Below are 16,257 nucleotides of genomic sequence, written 5' to 3'. Positions count from 1 at the left end.
TTTCAATAAACTCAGAGAACTGTAGCTAGGGTTATTACAGCTATTTAAATGGAATGAAACTAGTTACTCTAATGTGCTACTTTTATTGATTTTGTCCACTTATGACCACAGCATTATCTGAACCAAATATATTAAATTCCTAAATAAATAAATGTAAAACATTAACTTGTGTTATTATGGCTATAATACTGCCTATTTCTTTCATAAACCTCTCTTACTACAGTGATATACATTAAACACCACAGAATCTTTATATCTGATAGTCTAAATTAGTTTTTTTTTCTAAAATTCAAAAACCAAAATTTTTACAGTTTATAAATGAAACTTTAAATAATTCTTATTGCAGTTTATTGCTTTTTTTAGATTTTGGTTTTTTTTAAAAGACAAAAAACAAAAAAAAACCTTCCAGTGGGGAAGCAGAGGCCGAGGGCTCAGTTGTGGACTCGTCAATCCCCCAAGCTGAGGTCACTGCGGTAACTGATGTAATTTAGAAGCTCCTCGGTGGCAAGGCACCGGGGGGTGGGGGGGGGGGGGGGATGAGATCCGCCCTGAGTACCTCAAGTCTCTGGATGTTGTGGGGCTGTCTTGGTTGACACGCCTCTGCAACATCACGTGGCGGCTGGGGACAGTGCCTCTGGACTGGCAGACTGGGGTGGTCCCTCTGTTTAAGAAGAGGGACCGGATGGTGTGTTCCAACTACAGGGGGATCACACTCCTCAGCCTCCCCGGAAAAGTCTATGCCAGGGTACTGGAGAGGAGAATTCGGCCGATAGTCGAACCTCGGATTCAGGAGGAACAATGCGGTTTTCGTCCCGGTCGTGGAACACTGGCCATCTCTATACCTTCACCAGGTTGCTGGAGGGTTCATGGGAGTTTGCCCAACCAGTCCACATGTGCTTTGTGGATCTGGAGAAGGCATTCGACTGTGTCCCTCGTGGCGACCTGTGGGGGGTGCTCTGGGAGTATGGGGTCCGGGGCCCTCTGCTAAGGGCTATCCGGTCCCTATATGACCGGAGCAGGAGTTTGGTTCGCATTGCCGGCAGTAAGTCAAACTTGTTCCCGGTGCATGTTGGACTCCGGCAGGGCTGCCCTTTGTCACCGGTCCTGTTCATTATTTATATGGACAGGATTTCTAGGCGCAGTCGGGGGCCGGAGGGAGTCCGGTTTGGGGACCACGGGATTTCGTCTCTGCTTTTTGCAGATGATGTTGGCTTCATCAAATCAGGACCGTCAGCGTGCACTGGGACGGTTTGCAGCCGAGTGTGAAGCGGCGGGGATGAGAATCAGCACCTCCAAGTCCGAGGCCATGGTTCTCAGCCGGAAAAGGGTGGCTTGTCCTTTTCAGGTTGGTGGAGAGCTCCTGCCTCAAGTGGAGGAGTTTAAGTATCTTGGGGTCTTGTTCACGAGTGAGGGAAGGATGGAGCGGGAGATTGACAGGTGGATAGGTGTATCCTATGCAGTGATGCGGTCGATATACCGGTCTGTTGTGGTGAAGAAAGAGCTGAGCTGTAAGGCGAAGCTCTCTATTTACCAGTTGATCTAAGTTCCTACCCTCACCTATGGTCATGAGCTTTGGGTCATGACCTAAAGGACAAGATCCCGGATACAGGCAGCCGAAATGAGTTTCCTCCGCAGGGTGGCTGGGTGCTCCCTTAGAGTAGAGCCGCTGCTCCTCCGCATCGAGAGGAGTCAGCTAAGGTGGCTCGGGCATCTGTTCCGGATGCCTCCTGGACGCCTCCCTGGAGAGGTGTTCCGGGCATGTCCAACCGGGAGGAGGCCCGGGGAAGACCTAGGACACGCTGGAGGGACTATGTCTCTCGGCTGGCCTGGGAACGCCTCGGTATTCCCCCGGAAGAGCTGGAGGAAGTGTCTGGGGAGAGGGAAGTCTGGGCGTCCCTGCTTAGACTGCTGCCCCCGCGACCCGGCCCCGGATAAGCGGTAGAAAATGGATGGATGGATGGATGTTTTTTTTAAACTAATTATAAAACTGGATTAAATCATTACAATTATTACACTTACATTTATACGTGTTTTACTGGGAGAAAAAAAAAACTTTTCTTTTTAATAATAGTGCAAAGTAGCATCTTGTTTAAATAATAAAGAAATGACTTTGTAACATGTCTTCTTGCCTTTTGAGTGAATTCACAGTAAAACAATCACTTTACTTGTATTAAAAATGATTTAGATTAAATTATTAGATTTTGGGTTTAATTATGGATGAAAATACGCGACTTATGTATATTTTTCCAACAGAATAATTGATGGTAAGAATATTAACTGTCAACTGTGATAGTGGTGGGTGGGTGGGTGGGGGGGTTTGTTGTTGTTGCTGTTGTTGTTTTATAAATCTGAGATGTCGGTATCGTTCTGGAACAAAGCTTTATGTGTAATAAATGAACTCTTTTCTGTAGCTTGCTGTCAGAAGTTCAGAGCTATAACATGCGAGTTCACCAGGAGACGCCGCACACATTAAGTAAAAATAAACTCACAAAAAAAAGACAAACTAAAAACAGTTACCTCCGGATCATACAGTGCAACTGAATTACACGTCCCAAAGGCGATTAAATCCCTGCGGCTCCAGGAGAGAACGTGTGGAGTCCGGTTTGCACAACACGCTACATGGCATGTTGTCATTACGGGGGTCGCCATCTTTGCTGTCAGCGGGGTTGCCAGATCTGCACAAGAACAACGTATTTTGAAATTAAACCACTTAAGACGCTGATTTCAAAACCTGCAGCTTTTAAAGCCAGATATCATGCAATTATATACGTATATTTAAAAGCAACCTTATTATTGGTTAACGCAGGAGTTTTAAAAGAATATTTCATAAATAGTTTTTTAACATAACATGTATCTATACAAAAATAGTAAAAACATAAAAAAAAATGTAAAAAAAATAACAATCCTTTCAATAGTAACGTAACTGACACATCTAAAGTTAAAAATGAATTGATTTATTCAGCAATTAATGTATTAATTATAACTCTACAGCAGTTAGAAAGCAGTAGATGGTGGAAATAAAAAATATAATCTGGCAACACATTGATGTGTAACGATCATAAATAACCTGGTTGTTAATAACTAGTTTGGGCCACTACACATTGTGTTTTTTGCTTTTCTAATAATTCGTACAATAGGGACTTTTAATAAAGACAGACAAGCCAATAGTTATATTTTGAGCACTTTATGTTGTTATTTTATAAACAAAACGTCTATGTTTTCGTCCGGTTCCTAATAAGTGTAGGACAAAGTGTGCAGCTTGATTTGTGGTCCGTCATGGAAGCCGGTGTTAGGAGGGTGTATTAGTTAGTGTTGGTGTTTGCGATGGAAGGAACACGTGACAGAGCGCCATCTGTTATTGATCGCTATTATAAACGCTGGTATAAAACAGGTGAGATCAGTTCACTTACTTGGTTTGGAAGCCTGTTGTTTTTTACATGTTGAACTGAATAAGAGACGGTTTTATTGTAAACATGCCATGAGACTGTCCATCATTTCCATATTGCTCAAAATAAACACACTAGAGCTTTAAAAAAAAGGACAATTTGACTTTTATGAGCTTGACATGTCAGATTATACACCTGCTGATGATGCCTGTTGGCTTACAGAGGAAGTTAAAGCAGAGAGTCAGAACAGCAGAGACAATATTTGCCAGATAGGAAGTGCTGGTAGGACAGAAACTGGTCCTTAGTTACTGCAACTAATACAACATCATAGAGTAGTTTAGTAAGAGCATGAGGAGGCTGGAAAGTATAGTAATCCTACCAGTATGTGAAGCTCAGGCTGTGTTTTGGCTTTGGTTAGAACATGCAGTGATGTGTCCTAGTGGTTAAAGTGTTTTTCTACCTAGCAGAAGGTTGTGAGTTCGAATCCCACGTCCACTAAGCTGCCACTGTTGGGCCCCTGAGCAAGACCTCTAACCCTCAATTGCTCAGGTGTATAAAAATGAGGTAATGTTAAGTCGCTGTAGATATATGAGCGTCTGCTAAATGTTGTAAATGTTAAAAGCTAAAACATCAGGACATCCTTGTAAAGCTTGAGGATGAGGTTCACCTTTGAGTCTGGTTCCTCTCAAGGGCTCTTCCTTTACCATCTAAGGGAGTTTTTCTTTGCCACTGCTGCCTGAGTCACCTCAGACTTGCTCATAGGGGATAAATACATACACATTGTGAACTACATATATTGAATATTAATCTCAAATTTTGCATTCTATTAATCTTTATGTTATTCTTTATAATAACCTTTTGTTCTATGTTTATGTTCTGTAAAGCTGCTTTGAGACAATGTCAATTGTAAAAAGCGCTATGAAAATAAACTTGAATTGAATTGAAAGTTTGCAGTTTGGTGATTTGTTGACTCGCTTTCAGATTTGAAAGGAAGATCGTGTGAAGACCATTGCGTCCTACAGCACTCAAACAGGTCGATATCAGCTTTTGACTATTTTTTTTCATGCATTTAATTATTTTGAAGGGTGATTTAAAGACTGCTTTTATTTTTTTACATCAGGATCTGCATCGTCACCCTTGCAGAGTCTCACCCTATCCTCCAGCATGGGCGCAAAATCAAGAGCATCGATTACCGCATCAGTGACGGGTGCAGCCGCCTGAACAACAAAGTATCAGGCAAATCTAAGAGAGTGAGTTATTTTCTGCTGCTGACCCTCGTAATACTGTAGAGGCAAATACGATCATTATCGATAATTTCTTTCAGGGTGGTCAGTTCCTGACAGAGTTTGCACCGCTGTGCAGAATAACATGTACAGATGATACAGAGTACACCGTCTTCAGGTGAGTTACATATCTAACCTTAGAAGCTTTATACTGCAAAACTCAACAGAGAGATGCATTTAGTTTAAGCCACAGTCTTAAGGCACAAAGTTAAACACACCAGAGATGTAAAAAAAATGTCAGGATATGGCAAATGGTAAAGGAAGAGTGGGATTAAATAAAAAAAACAGCCACCTGATACCTACTGCACTAATTAATCATGTGTTAATGCAGAAGTTAAAGCAGCTTTGTTCCTTGTTTGGGTTTTCTCTCAGCTGTATCAGGGGACGCCTCCTAGAAGTCAATGAAGATATCCTGAAACGTCCTGATCTGCTACTTGAAAAGGTAAGTATAATGATCCATACAGGAGCTTATCACAGAGCTCACAATTTGACAAAAGATATATAAAATCGTTACTAGGTTCTCTCTCCACATGTTCTGGGACCAGATAGATAGAAGCCTAGACCTGTATCCTGTATCCAGGTCATGGTTAGCACATTTACCTCGCACCTCATGGGTTTTCTCCAGGTACTTCAAGTTCCTCCTCCACTCCAAACACATCTCTAAATTGTTTGTAGTGTGTGAATGGGTGTGTGTGTGTGTGTGTGTGTGTGTGTGTGTGTGTGTGTGTGTGTGTGTGTGTGTGTGATTGTGCCCCTCAGTCGATTAGAACCCTGTCCATGGGTGTCTCCTACCATGTGCTCGAAGTCGCCTGGGATAAACTCCAGGTTCCTGGTGACTCTGTGTATAAGTTCCACAAAATACGGATGGATGTTGGTGTGTTAATTAGGTGCAGTGAAGAGGAATCCGAACGTTACACTTTAAACATTTCTTTTTCACACAATACTACTTTTATGGAGTGCAGTTTTTATTTTCTGTAAAATACATGTTTCTATATTTACTACCTTACATCCGTGCCATCCATCCACAAACTGCAAAGTGTTTTCATATTTGAGTTCATCCATCCACATTTCTGTCTGTAGAGATGATATGAGTTTCAGCAGCTGCATTTTGCGGATTGCCCACAGGAAGGTCTTTTAACTAAACCCTTCTAAACCGCTTGTCATGGGATGTAAGACCATGCTGTATGAAGCGCTCGCTCCAAAGTAGACAGCAGTCGTGTTCTGATTTGGAGAAAGTCTTCATCCTGATTGTATGGAGTTGATTATGGAGTTGTTTTAGGAGTTGATTTTAAAACCACAATTTTCACCACAATAAACCACAATAAACATGTCAATCAACATGTTCCTGTGATCTGATATTGTGTCCTTATGAAACATTTATTTATTGTGCACATTATTTTTAACTGGTGATGTATTTTGTATATCGCTGTGTATTATACAGTACTGTGCAAAAGTTATAGGCAGGTGTGAATTCTTTCAAAAATGGAAGTGTTAAACATTTATTTTCATAAATGAACAAAATGCGGTGAATGAACAAAAGAGAAATCTAAATCAAATCAATATTTGGTGTCACCACCCTTTGCCTTCAAAACAGCAGTAATTCTTCTAGGTACGCTTGCACACAGTTTTTTGAAGGAACTCGGCTGGTAGGTTGTTCCAAACATCTTGGAGAACTAACCACAGGCTTTCTCACATCCTTCTGTCTCTTCATGTAATCCCAGACACACTCGATGTTGTTGAGATCAGGGCTCTGTGGGGGCCGTGCCATCACTTCGTGCTGGTTTGAAGGCAAAAGGTAGTAACACCAAATATTGTTTAGATTTTTCTTTTGTTTGCTCACTTTATGTTTTGTAAATTGACAGAAATAAACACTCATTTATTTTTCTGAAAGCATTCTTTGTTTACAGCATTTTTCACACCTGCCTAAAACTTTTGCACAGTACTGTATACGGTGTTTCCCCATAGGTGAGGGATGCATCCTCATAGTTACTTATAAACACCACCAGTAATGTTACAAATGTGTCATGGATGGCATTGTTATTTTTTGCTGTTTGTTTTTTTAAACCATTCATAGATTCCCCAATCCAAGTCTCTTGAAGGGTGCTTAATTTTGGAGATGCCTCTTTTGGTTCTAGTAGTTGGTTTTTCCATAACACAATTTAATAGAAACTGCCACTGATTCCCTTTTCATTTGCCAACTTTGCAGAAATGTGCTTTCTGAGTTAAAGCTAAGAGATTCAGTACCTTCAGTCCAGTACGTGTTTATTATTTGGTGTTTTGTCGTGCGTTTAAATGACAGTAAATGTTTTGTCGTCTCTTGTGCAGCCCTCCACTGATGGCTATATAGCGGTCATCTTACCCAAACTGGAAGAGAGCAAAACTGTCACCAAAGGCCTTCTGACCAGAGAGCAGTATGAGGACATTGTCTCTAAACGAAGTACTCAAGCGTAAGAGTCTCTCTGAAATCCACACGAATCAACACATGACCTCAGCGAAAAAGAAAACGTTTCAGAAGTCAGAGACGACTACGTGACCGAGACTAAAGGGATCTCTCATTGTATCCAGCATGTGTTCATACTGATCATTATTTCCTTTCTTTCTAATATATAGTTTTATACTAGATAAAATATTATAATAATAATAATACAAAGAACAAATGAAGAGTTTGACCATTTTTGTAGCTGATTTAAATAATCCGAAAATGTTTAAAATCTCTGACTAGTTAGTGAATCAGATGTTTATTTAGACTTGGGAATATTGGCTCTTATTACATGATGCGTTAATGTATGTACCATATTTTGTCTGTACACACACACAATTTTGTAAATGCACAAATAAATGACACTGTCCACAATTTAAGAAAAATAATTGTATATTTAGTCTTTCTTTGTTTTTAACAATCATTCAACTGTCAAAAGGATCCGAATGGTCTGAAACTGGTTTCACTCAGGCTGATAGTTTCTCAGTCATCACTAAAGCTTACAGTTTGACTGCAGTGTTCATGAAAGCACAATTACGAGTGTGTTCTGAATCTTCACACACGAACACACATGCTTTGGACGCATCGCTCAGCTTCCAGTTGAACGAGTGAGACGTGAGGCAGAAAGGAAATGTAAGACCATGCCGTATGAAGCGCTCGCTCCAAAGTAGACAGCAGTCGTGTTTTGATTTGGAGAAAGTCTTCATCCTGATTGTATGGAGTTTCTGTACCAGAGCTCGCTGCAGCTTTCATGTTTCAAGTAAGAGTACGAATCACAGTGACCTACAGGACAGTCCATACGAGGAGGCAGTTACTATCACTACAAGCACACAAACAAACTTTACTTTTAATACCATGAATGTTGCCTTGATACTAAAATAAAATAAATGAAGTGATGATCTTCAGCGCTGATTCATGGGAACACAGTCGTTTTCGGCATTTTGAACGTTAAGTCCGTGACACGGCTCCTCACACCCTGGTGCTGACGGCATGAGAGGTGACGGAAACTGGACATATTTGGCGTCGACGTGTAAATGAGGCAGATACATTAAATACAGTGTGTCAGTGTTCTATGCTAAAACAACCGAGGCTCTCGAGTTATTCTCTTAACACAGTATCACTTGATGAAAAATAGAAACTCGGTCTTAGCTTAGCTTTTTCAACAGTAGTAAATAGCAGGGCAGTATGGATTTGACCCAATAACATGCACTAGTTTATGTAAAGAGAAAACAACCATGTGTTTATTTGAGGTTTCTTTGCCAAAAGTCCAAAAGTCTTGAGAGAACTGTTCTTATTTCATTACTGCTTTCAAATTAAGAGAGAGAAGAGAATTCTGTGGAGAGAGAGACAGATAAATAGATATTACATCACAATTATTTTTTGTATCGTTTTGATGGAATGTGTATTCAACTTCCTGTAAGCAATTTTAGCAGGTATCCCCAAAAGACTGCATTAATTAACTTCTGATACTGAACAAACAACTGAACAGTATAAAGTGGGAAAGAGTCCGATCCTACAATAAAAACAATCAACGAGCTAAAAACAAAATGTGGAGATAATTTTTTTTTTCCCATTACCAGTATTAATATTCCTATTTTGTATTATAAAACCAATTCTAAAATCTGATTGGCTGAGCTGCACTCGTAATAAATTCCTCTTTAAACCACACCATGACCTGTAGCCATAAGCCATGAGCCATGACCTGTAGCCATGACCTGTAGCCTCTGTAATACATGACCTATTGTGGCTTTCTTCTACATTTCAGTTACAGGTTGGTGCCATAATTATTTGTTTAATTGAATCAAAGTTTTAATGAAGTATAACCTGGGTTGTGAAAGCTACCTCATGAAATGTACTCTGAGATAAAAACAGTTCTTGGTTACAAGAGACTTTTGGACCTTATTGTATGTGAGTAGAGCAGCCAGGAGCCACTGCACAGCACAAAACGTGGCAAAGCAAGTGTTTATGTGCATATGTTTCTGTGTGCGTGTGTGCGCGCGTGTGTGTGTGGAATAATACTCCAGGTTTCATTAGCTCTGGGCTGTAAGGGCTCTAAGCTACTTGCTTTCTAAGAAGGTGAGATTGGCCATATGCTGCTCCAGGGGTTTGACCCTGAAGCCATTGGAGCTTTTGCCATTCAGTGCGTCATCTTTAACCGGAGTGTGCTGCTTCTCTCTCCAGGCCTGAGGGGAATCCAGAATGCTACACTCGGATTCACACTGACAGGAAGAGATGCAGACAAAAAGCATGAGCATCATCATCATCATCATCACCACCATCAACATATTTTCAGTGTTGTGTTTAAATTGATGTGTGGCAAATTACAAAGGATCTGCCTTGTGTTATCGCTTTCATATTTTTAGTATAATATACATCAATGTGTTCCTTTAAGGCTAGAGTATTAACCCTCTCTCCTGTATGAGTTCAATATTCTCAGCCAGTCTGTTTTAGATATGAAATTAAATGAATGGCGTACTGTCTTCTCTCTTTGATGGAGAACAAAGTCAATTTATTAACTGGGATTTTGCGTTTTTCAGATAATGTTAGATTATTTTATGCAGTTAAGCAGTCTTATTTTGAGATTAAAAACTTTTTAATATATAAAGTAAAAGTTCAAAATAAGACCCTTGATCGTCAGAATCTGTCTCTCCAGTAAATATGATGAAAGTGTCATTAATACCCAACACACACTGTTCAGTCCTATAGCTATTCAAGTGCACAACATTTAGAGAATGTATGTGGAATCTGTTTGCATGGATCATGCCTAGTGCATTCCTGTGCATGAAATCACATAAAAAAACATGGAAATGTTCTGAAAACATCTGGAAGCTGTTTGGTCATAATACCTTTCCGATGAATTTATTACACAGCGGTAGCAGAGACACCGACACAGTCATCACGCCTTTGGTATTGTGTATAGTCAAGTCCACCTGCACAAAACCATATGTGAAACAGATTGAATTTTCAATAAGCAAGCTTTCCAGAAATACATTTAACAGCACGCTTGTTTTAGCCCATGTTTCAGGAAAGCAATCATGTCCACCCAGAGACAACAATCTTTACTTCTTTTGACAGATGATCGCTGAGGCCGGTCGACTCGCATGTAATTGTTTTCTCTGCAGCAGATTCTATATACTGTTCCTGAATACCACAGAGGAGTCAGTGAACCATTGTGCTCTCACAGGGGAGACTTTGAGCCATCCAGCTCTCACTGGGGAAACACTGAGCCACCCAGCTCTCGCAGGGGAGACACAGAGCCATCCTGGTCTCACTGGGGAGACACTGAACCATCAAGCTCTTGCAGGGGGGACACTGAACCATCATGCTCTCCCAGGTGAGACACTGAACCATTGTGCTCTCACTGGGGAGACACTGAGCCATCGTGATCATTTGAATGTTTAGGATCATTGTCTTGTTAAGTGCTATTTAGAACTGAGTTTTAACCTCCTGTCAAATGCAAGTTTTGGACTGAAATCTCAGTAACACTTTACAATAAGAGTACCTGAATAATCCTGCACTAATACCTGATATTTACTAGTTGTACTCATATTATACTAATATTTACTAGGGTTATAATAAGTCCTATGAATTCGTGCATTAGCGCTTCATTAGTTTGTGATTAGTACATGCCTTAACTCATCATTAGTTCATATGTAAGTAAATATTCATTCAGGTATTAGTGTAGGATTATTCAGGTACTCTTATTGTAAAGTGTTACTGAAATATCCTCATATATCAGCAGATAATAAAAGAGCATATACTAAGGGTGATGGCACACAGGATCATGCTTATGATGCACAAAGGCATTTTACATGTTTTATAAGCTGAAATTGGTTAAATGCATCAGTGTATGAAATGAAACTAAAACTAGATGTATTTTCTCACAGCAGTTTTAATAAATAAATGCAAATCAAGATGTTTAAATATACAATGATCAAATAGTCACATCATGATTCATCTGTATCTGTGGGATAATACAAGAGGATTAAAATAACATAAAATAGTTAAATATTGTGCTATATTTAATATAGTGTAATATTTCATTTTTATTTTTATTTTTTTTTATTATTAAAATATTTTTAAAATAATAATGTTTTTTTAGATTAGTTCTTGTGTGGTCTTGGCAGCATGTTACCTTCTGGAACGCAGCACTTTTGCCCTGGACAGGAGTCTTGGCACATATTTGTAGCTGTTGGCAAAAAGCTGCCAGTTTCTCTGTCTCAGACGTGAGGAGCATTTTCTCCTCGTCCACCAGCTATGAGAAGAAATACAACTATTTATTATTTCAGTTTAATAGTCAATTTCACCAGCTGCTGTCAGCACAGAAAAGTCAGTAGATTAGGTTCTGTACCTGACAGAAAAAGCTACATAGCTGTTATGAAACGTCACTTATGAAACTGTGCAGCAGCCTGAATAAATACATAGTCACCTTCTGACATTTCCACAATACATACACATATCTGAAAACTAAATGCTTTACTGATTGAAAAATGTTTTTTATGTATTTTAACCACAAGTAATGTTGATTAAAAGTGAAAAGTGGGGGTGGGGTGGGGGGGCGTAGTTAAAGATTCCCCACTAATTCCACTGAGACACACTATGACGTGGTAGCCTAGTGGTTAAGGTGTTGGGCTACTAATCGGAAGGTTGAGTTCGATCCCAGGTTCACCAAGCTGCCACTGTTGGGCCCCTGAGCAAGGCCCTTAACCCTCAATTGCACAGCTATATAAAAAAAATGAGCTAATGTAAGTCGCTCTGGATAAGGGTGTCTGCCAAATGCTGTAAATGCACACAGCAACTGCACACAATCAAACACAACTTCACACATCATATTGTATCTGTTGCTGTATTATATATTACATATGTACATATACATGTACACATAATACAGCAACAGATACAATATGATGTGTATTTATTATTCACACACACACACACACATTCTATTTGTATTGTCCTCCACCTCAGTCTTTCTTGTCTAATCATATGAAGTAAAAATCCCACACTGCATTTACGGTTCCTGCTTCACTCTTTAACATTTTACAACTTTATTTGCGGTGCTCTGTGTGGAGTGTGTAAGCGCTCTTGTGTGACAACCAGTTTCAAATCAGAGTACAAATTAAACTGATTAGCCTTTTGTCTGTTTCAGCATCCAAACTCATCAGCAAAGCATGACATTTACTGTGTGAGGAAATCACACTCCTCCTCCTTGAACCGCCACCTTATTGTGGTGGAGGGGTTTGTGTGCCTGAATGATCCTAGGAGCTATGTTGTCTGGGGCTTTCTGCCCCTGGTAGGGTCTCCCAAGGCAAAAAGGTCCTGGGTGATGGGCCAGACAAAGAGCGGTTCAATACCCCTTATGAAGAAAGGTCCGTGACGTCGCCCGGTATGGCGCAACCGGGGCCCCACCCTGGAGCCAGGCCCGGGGTTGGGGCTCGCATGCGAGCGCCCGGTGGCCGGGTCTTACCCCACGAGGCCCGGCCGGGCTCAGCCCGAAGGAGCGACGTGGGGCCGATCTCCTGTGGGCCCACCACCTGCATGAGAAACCGTAAGGGGCTGGTGCAATGTGGATTGGGTGGCAGTCGAAGGCGGGAGCCTAGGCGACCCAATCCCTGGACACGGAATCTGGCTCTAGGGACATGGAATGTCACCTCGCTGGGGGGGAAGGAGCCTGAGCTGGTGCGGGAGGTTGAGAGATACCGACTAGATATAGTTGGGCTCGCCTGCACGCACAGCTTGGGCTCTGGAACCCAACTCTCTCTCGAGAGAGGCTGGGCTCTCTACTACTCTGGAGTTGCCCGCGGTGAGAGGCGGCGGGCTGGTGTGGGCTTGCTCATAGCCCCCAGCTCAGCAGCCATGTGTTGGAGTTTACCCCGGTGAACGAGAGGGTCGTTTCCCTGCGCCTTCGGGTCGGGGAGAGGTCTCTCACTGTTATTTGTGCTTACGGGCCAAATGGCAGTGTAGAGTACCCGACCTTCTTGGTGTCTCTGGGAGGGGTGCTGGAAAGTGCTCCGACTGGGGACTCAGTCATTCTACTGGGGGACTTCAACGCCCACGTGGGCAGCGACAGTGACACCTGGAGGGGCGTGATTGGGAGGAACGGCCCCCCCGACCTGAACCCGAGTGGTGTTCTGTTATTGGACTTCTGTGCTAGTCATAGTTTGTCCATAACGAACACCATGTTCAAGCATAAGGGTGTCCATCAGTACACATGGCATCAGGACACCCTAGGTCGGAAGTCGATAATCGACTTTGTGGTTGTTTCATCTGACCTCCGGCCGTATGTCTTGGACAAAGAGAGGGGCGGAGCTGTCAACTGATCACCACCTGGTGGTGAGTTGGATCCGATGGCCGGGGAGGAAGTTGGACAGACTTGGCAGACCCAAACGTACTGTGAGGGAACGTTTGGCAGAGTCTCCGGTCAGAGAGATCTTCAACTCCCACCTCTGGCAGAGCTTCAACCAGATCCCGAGGGAGGTTGGAGACATTGAGTCTGAGTGGACCATGTTCTCCACCTCTATTGTCGACGCGGCCGCATGGAGCTGTGGCCGTAAGGTCTCCGGTGCCTGTCGTGGCGGCAATCCCCGAACCCGTTGGTGGACCCTGGAAGTAAGGGATGCCGTCAAGCTGAAGACGGTTGGCTCGGGGGACTCCGGAGGCAGCTGATAGGTAACCGGAGGGCCAAGCGAGCTTCAGCCCGGGTGGTTGCAGAGGCAAAAACTCGGGTCTGGGAGGAGTTCGGTGAGGCCATGGAGAAGGACTATCGTTTGGCCTCGAAGAAATTCTTGCAAACCGTCCGGCGCCTCAGGAGGGGGAAGCAGTGCCCTGCTCACACTGTTTACAGTGAGAGTGGGAATCTGCTGACTTTGACTGGGGACATTCTTGGACGGTGGAAGGAGTACTTCGAGGATCTCCTCAACCCCACCGACATGTCTTCCACTGAGGAAGCAGAGGCAGAGGGCTCAGTTGAGGACTCGTCGATCCCCCAAGCTGAGGTCACTGAGGTGGTTGAGAAGCTCCTCAGTGGCAAGGCACCGGGGGTGGATGAGATCCGCCCCGGAAAAGTCTATGCCAGGGTACTGGAGAGGAGAATTCGGCCGATAGTCGAACCTCGGATTCAGGAGGAACAATGCGGGTTTTGTCCCGGTCGTGGAACACTGGACCATCTCTATACCCTCACCAGGTTGCTGGAGGGTTCATGGGAGTTTGCCCAACCAGTCCACATGTGCTTTGTGGATCTGGAGAAGGCATTTGACTGTGTCCCTCGTGGTGATCTGTGGGGGGTGCTCTGGGAGTATGGGGTCCGGGGCCCTCTGCTAAGGGCTGTCCGGTCCCTATATGACCGGAGCAGGAGTTTGGTTCGCATTGCCGGCAGTAAGTCAGACTTGTTCCAGGTGCATGTTGGACTCCGGCAGGGCTGCCCTTTGTCACCGGTCCTGTTCATTATTTATATGGACAGGATTTCTAGGCGCAGTCGGGGGCCAGAGGGAGTCCAGTTTGGGGACCACGGGATTTCGTCTCTGCTTTTTGCAGATGATGTTTCCTGTTGGCTTCTTCAAATCAGAACCTTCAGCGTGCACTGGGACGGTTTGCAGCCGAGTGTGAAGCGGCGGGGATGAGAATCAGCACCTCCAAGTCCGAGGCCATGGTTCTCAGCCGGAAAAGGGTGGCTTGCCCCCTTCAGGTTGGTGGAAAGCTCCTGCCTCAAGTGGAGGAGTTTAAGTATCTTGGGGTCTTGTTCACGAGTGAGGGAAGGATGGAGCGGGAGATCGACAGGCGGATCGGTGTATCTTCTGCAGTGATGCGGTCGATATACCGGTCTGTTGTGGTAAAGAAAGAGCTGAGCCGCAAGGCGAAGCTCTCTATTTACCAGTCGATCTACGTTCCTACCCTCACCTATGGTCATGAGCTTTGGGTCATGACCGAAAGGACAAGATCCCGGATACAGGCAGCCGAAATGAGTTTCCTCCGCAGGGTGGCTGGGCGCTCCCTTAGAGATAGGGTGAGGAGCTCGGTCACTCGGGAGGAGCTCAGAGTAGAGCCGCTGCTCCTCCACATCGAGAGGAGTCAGCTGAGGTGGCTCGGGCATCTGTTCCGGATGCCTCCTGGACGCCTCCCTGGAGAGGTGTTCCGGGCATGTCCAACCGGGAGGAAGCCCCGGGGAAGACCTAGGACACGCTGGAGGGACTATGTCTCTCGGCTGGCCTGGGAATGCCTCGGTATTCCCCCGGAGGAGCTGGAGGAAGTGTCTGGGGAGAGGGAAGTCTGGGTGTCCCTGCTCAAACTGCTGCCCCCGCGACCCGGCCCCGGATAAGCGGTAGAAGATGGATGGATGGATGGATGGATGGATGGATGGATGGAAATCACACTCTGCTAGCAATGTTTTAGACATCTTTAGACAGACTGACTGCTTTTACCATCATGTTTGTTAAACTGGATCGTTACTAAAAATCATCTTCACATTATTTGAATACATTTGCATAAAGGATAAGTTTAATAAGTTTACATAATAATGTTTGCATAAAGGAGGAGTATTAAAGTGTATTATTGGCCAAATAAAAATAAATTTGTCAAAACACAATTTTTAGAAGAAATTTTTCTCCAGAATTTTTTTCTGGCTTTTTCCCCCAGACCACAAAACAAAGGTTTAACATGTAAAACATAAGCTGAATATAAACAATAACCCTAAAGATCTAATTAACATTTGTCATAACATTACCACACCACCTGTAAGGTTTTGTTAAAAGTTCCTCAGTCTTATTCAGTAAGCTCCTTTAACACAATTCTATACTGTAATGCTTCCAAAAATATTCCGTCAGGAAGAAAATCCCAATGACGATCCCAAAACCCGAACACCTTGTAGAATAATAGAAGAGTTTATCAAGTAAATCACAGAGCAGGCCTTCTGTATTTTATTAATGAGCAGGGGCTGTGCTGAGGCACCAGACAGGGCATTTACGATAAGCCCAAGCTTGTCCCGAGCACACAGGGTTAGTTAACGCTGATAGCTGCATCACACCTTTGTCTCTGAGATAGATGATAGTCATTAACAGACCTTCAGGGCGGGGTCCTGAATGAAATTGTGAAGGTAATGGAGTTGGATCTGATT

At 43.2% G+C, this 16,257-nt stretch overlaps 3 protein-coding genes across 5 annotated transcripts in view; 1 reads left to right on the top strand and 2 right to left on the bottom strand.

Annotated features, from left to right (window-relative positions):
• The window catches only part of elp2 (elongator acetyltransferase complex subunit 2), a 29,242-nt gene extending 25,454 nt beyond the window's left edge, over window positions 1-3,788 (bottom strand). The window contains exons 1-2 of one of the 2 annotated variants that reach the window (XM_060896906.1): window positions 3,766-3,788; window positions 2,518-2,675 (exon numbers count right to left, since the gene is read on the bottom strand). In XM_060896906.1, the coding sequence (XP_060752889.1) occupies window positions 2,518-2,649 (132 nt within the window). In that variant the 5' untranslated portion in view covers window positions 2,650-2,675; window positions 3,766-3,788. The remainder of the gene's footprint in view (window positions 1-2,517; window positions 2,676-3,765) is intronic. The other variant, XM_060896907.1, reaches the window with a different exon arrangement.
• abitram (actin binding transcription modulator) lies at window positions 3,235-7,373 on the top strand. Its single transcript, XM_060896911.1, has 6 exons — window positions 3,235-3,391; window positions 4,368-4,419; window positions 4,507-4,636; window positions 4,711-4,787; window positions 5,042-5,111; window positions 6,995-7,373. The coding sequence occupies exons 1-6, from the start codon at window positions 3,325-3,327 to the stop codon at window positions 7,118-7,120; spliced, it is 522 nt and encodes a 173-aa protein (XP_060752894.1). The 5' UTR covers window positions 3,235-3,324; the 3' UTR covers window positions 7,121-7,373.
• A 150-nt stretch (window positions 7,374-7,523) lies between these two features.
• The window catches only part of ctnnal1 (catenin (cadherin-associated protein), alpha-like 1), a 57,013-nt gene continuing 48,279 nt past the window's right edge, over window positions 7,524-16,257 (bottom strand). For both annotated transcript variants that reach the window (XM_060896909.1, XM_060896910.1), the window contains exons 17-19: window positions 11,284-11,403; window positions 9,995-10,078; window positions 7,524-9,367 (exon numbers count right to left, since the gene is read on the bottom strand). In XM_060896909.1, the coding sequence (XP_060752892.1) occupies window positions 9,206-9,367; window positions 9,995-10,078; window positions 11,284-11,403 (366 nt within the window). In that variant the 3' untranslated portion in view covers window positions 7,524-9,205. The remainder of the gene's footprint in view (window positions 9,368-9,994; window positions 10,079-11,283; window positions 11,404-16,257) is intronic.

Source organism: Tachysurus vachellii, chromosome 21 (genome assembly GCF_030014155.1).
Source record: "Tachysurus vachellii isolate PV-2020 chromosome 21, HZAU_Pvac_v1, whole genome shotgun sequence".
NCBI classification, from domain to species: Eukaryota; Metazoa; Chordata; class Actinopteri; order Siluriformes; family Bagridae; genus Tachysurus; species Tachysurus vachellii.
The sequence above is the reverse complement of the archived record's forward strand: the minus strand, read 5'-3'. Positions and strand labels throughout refer to the sequence as shown.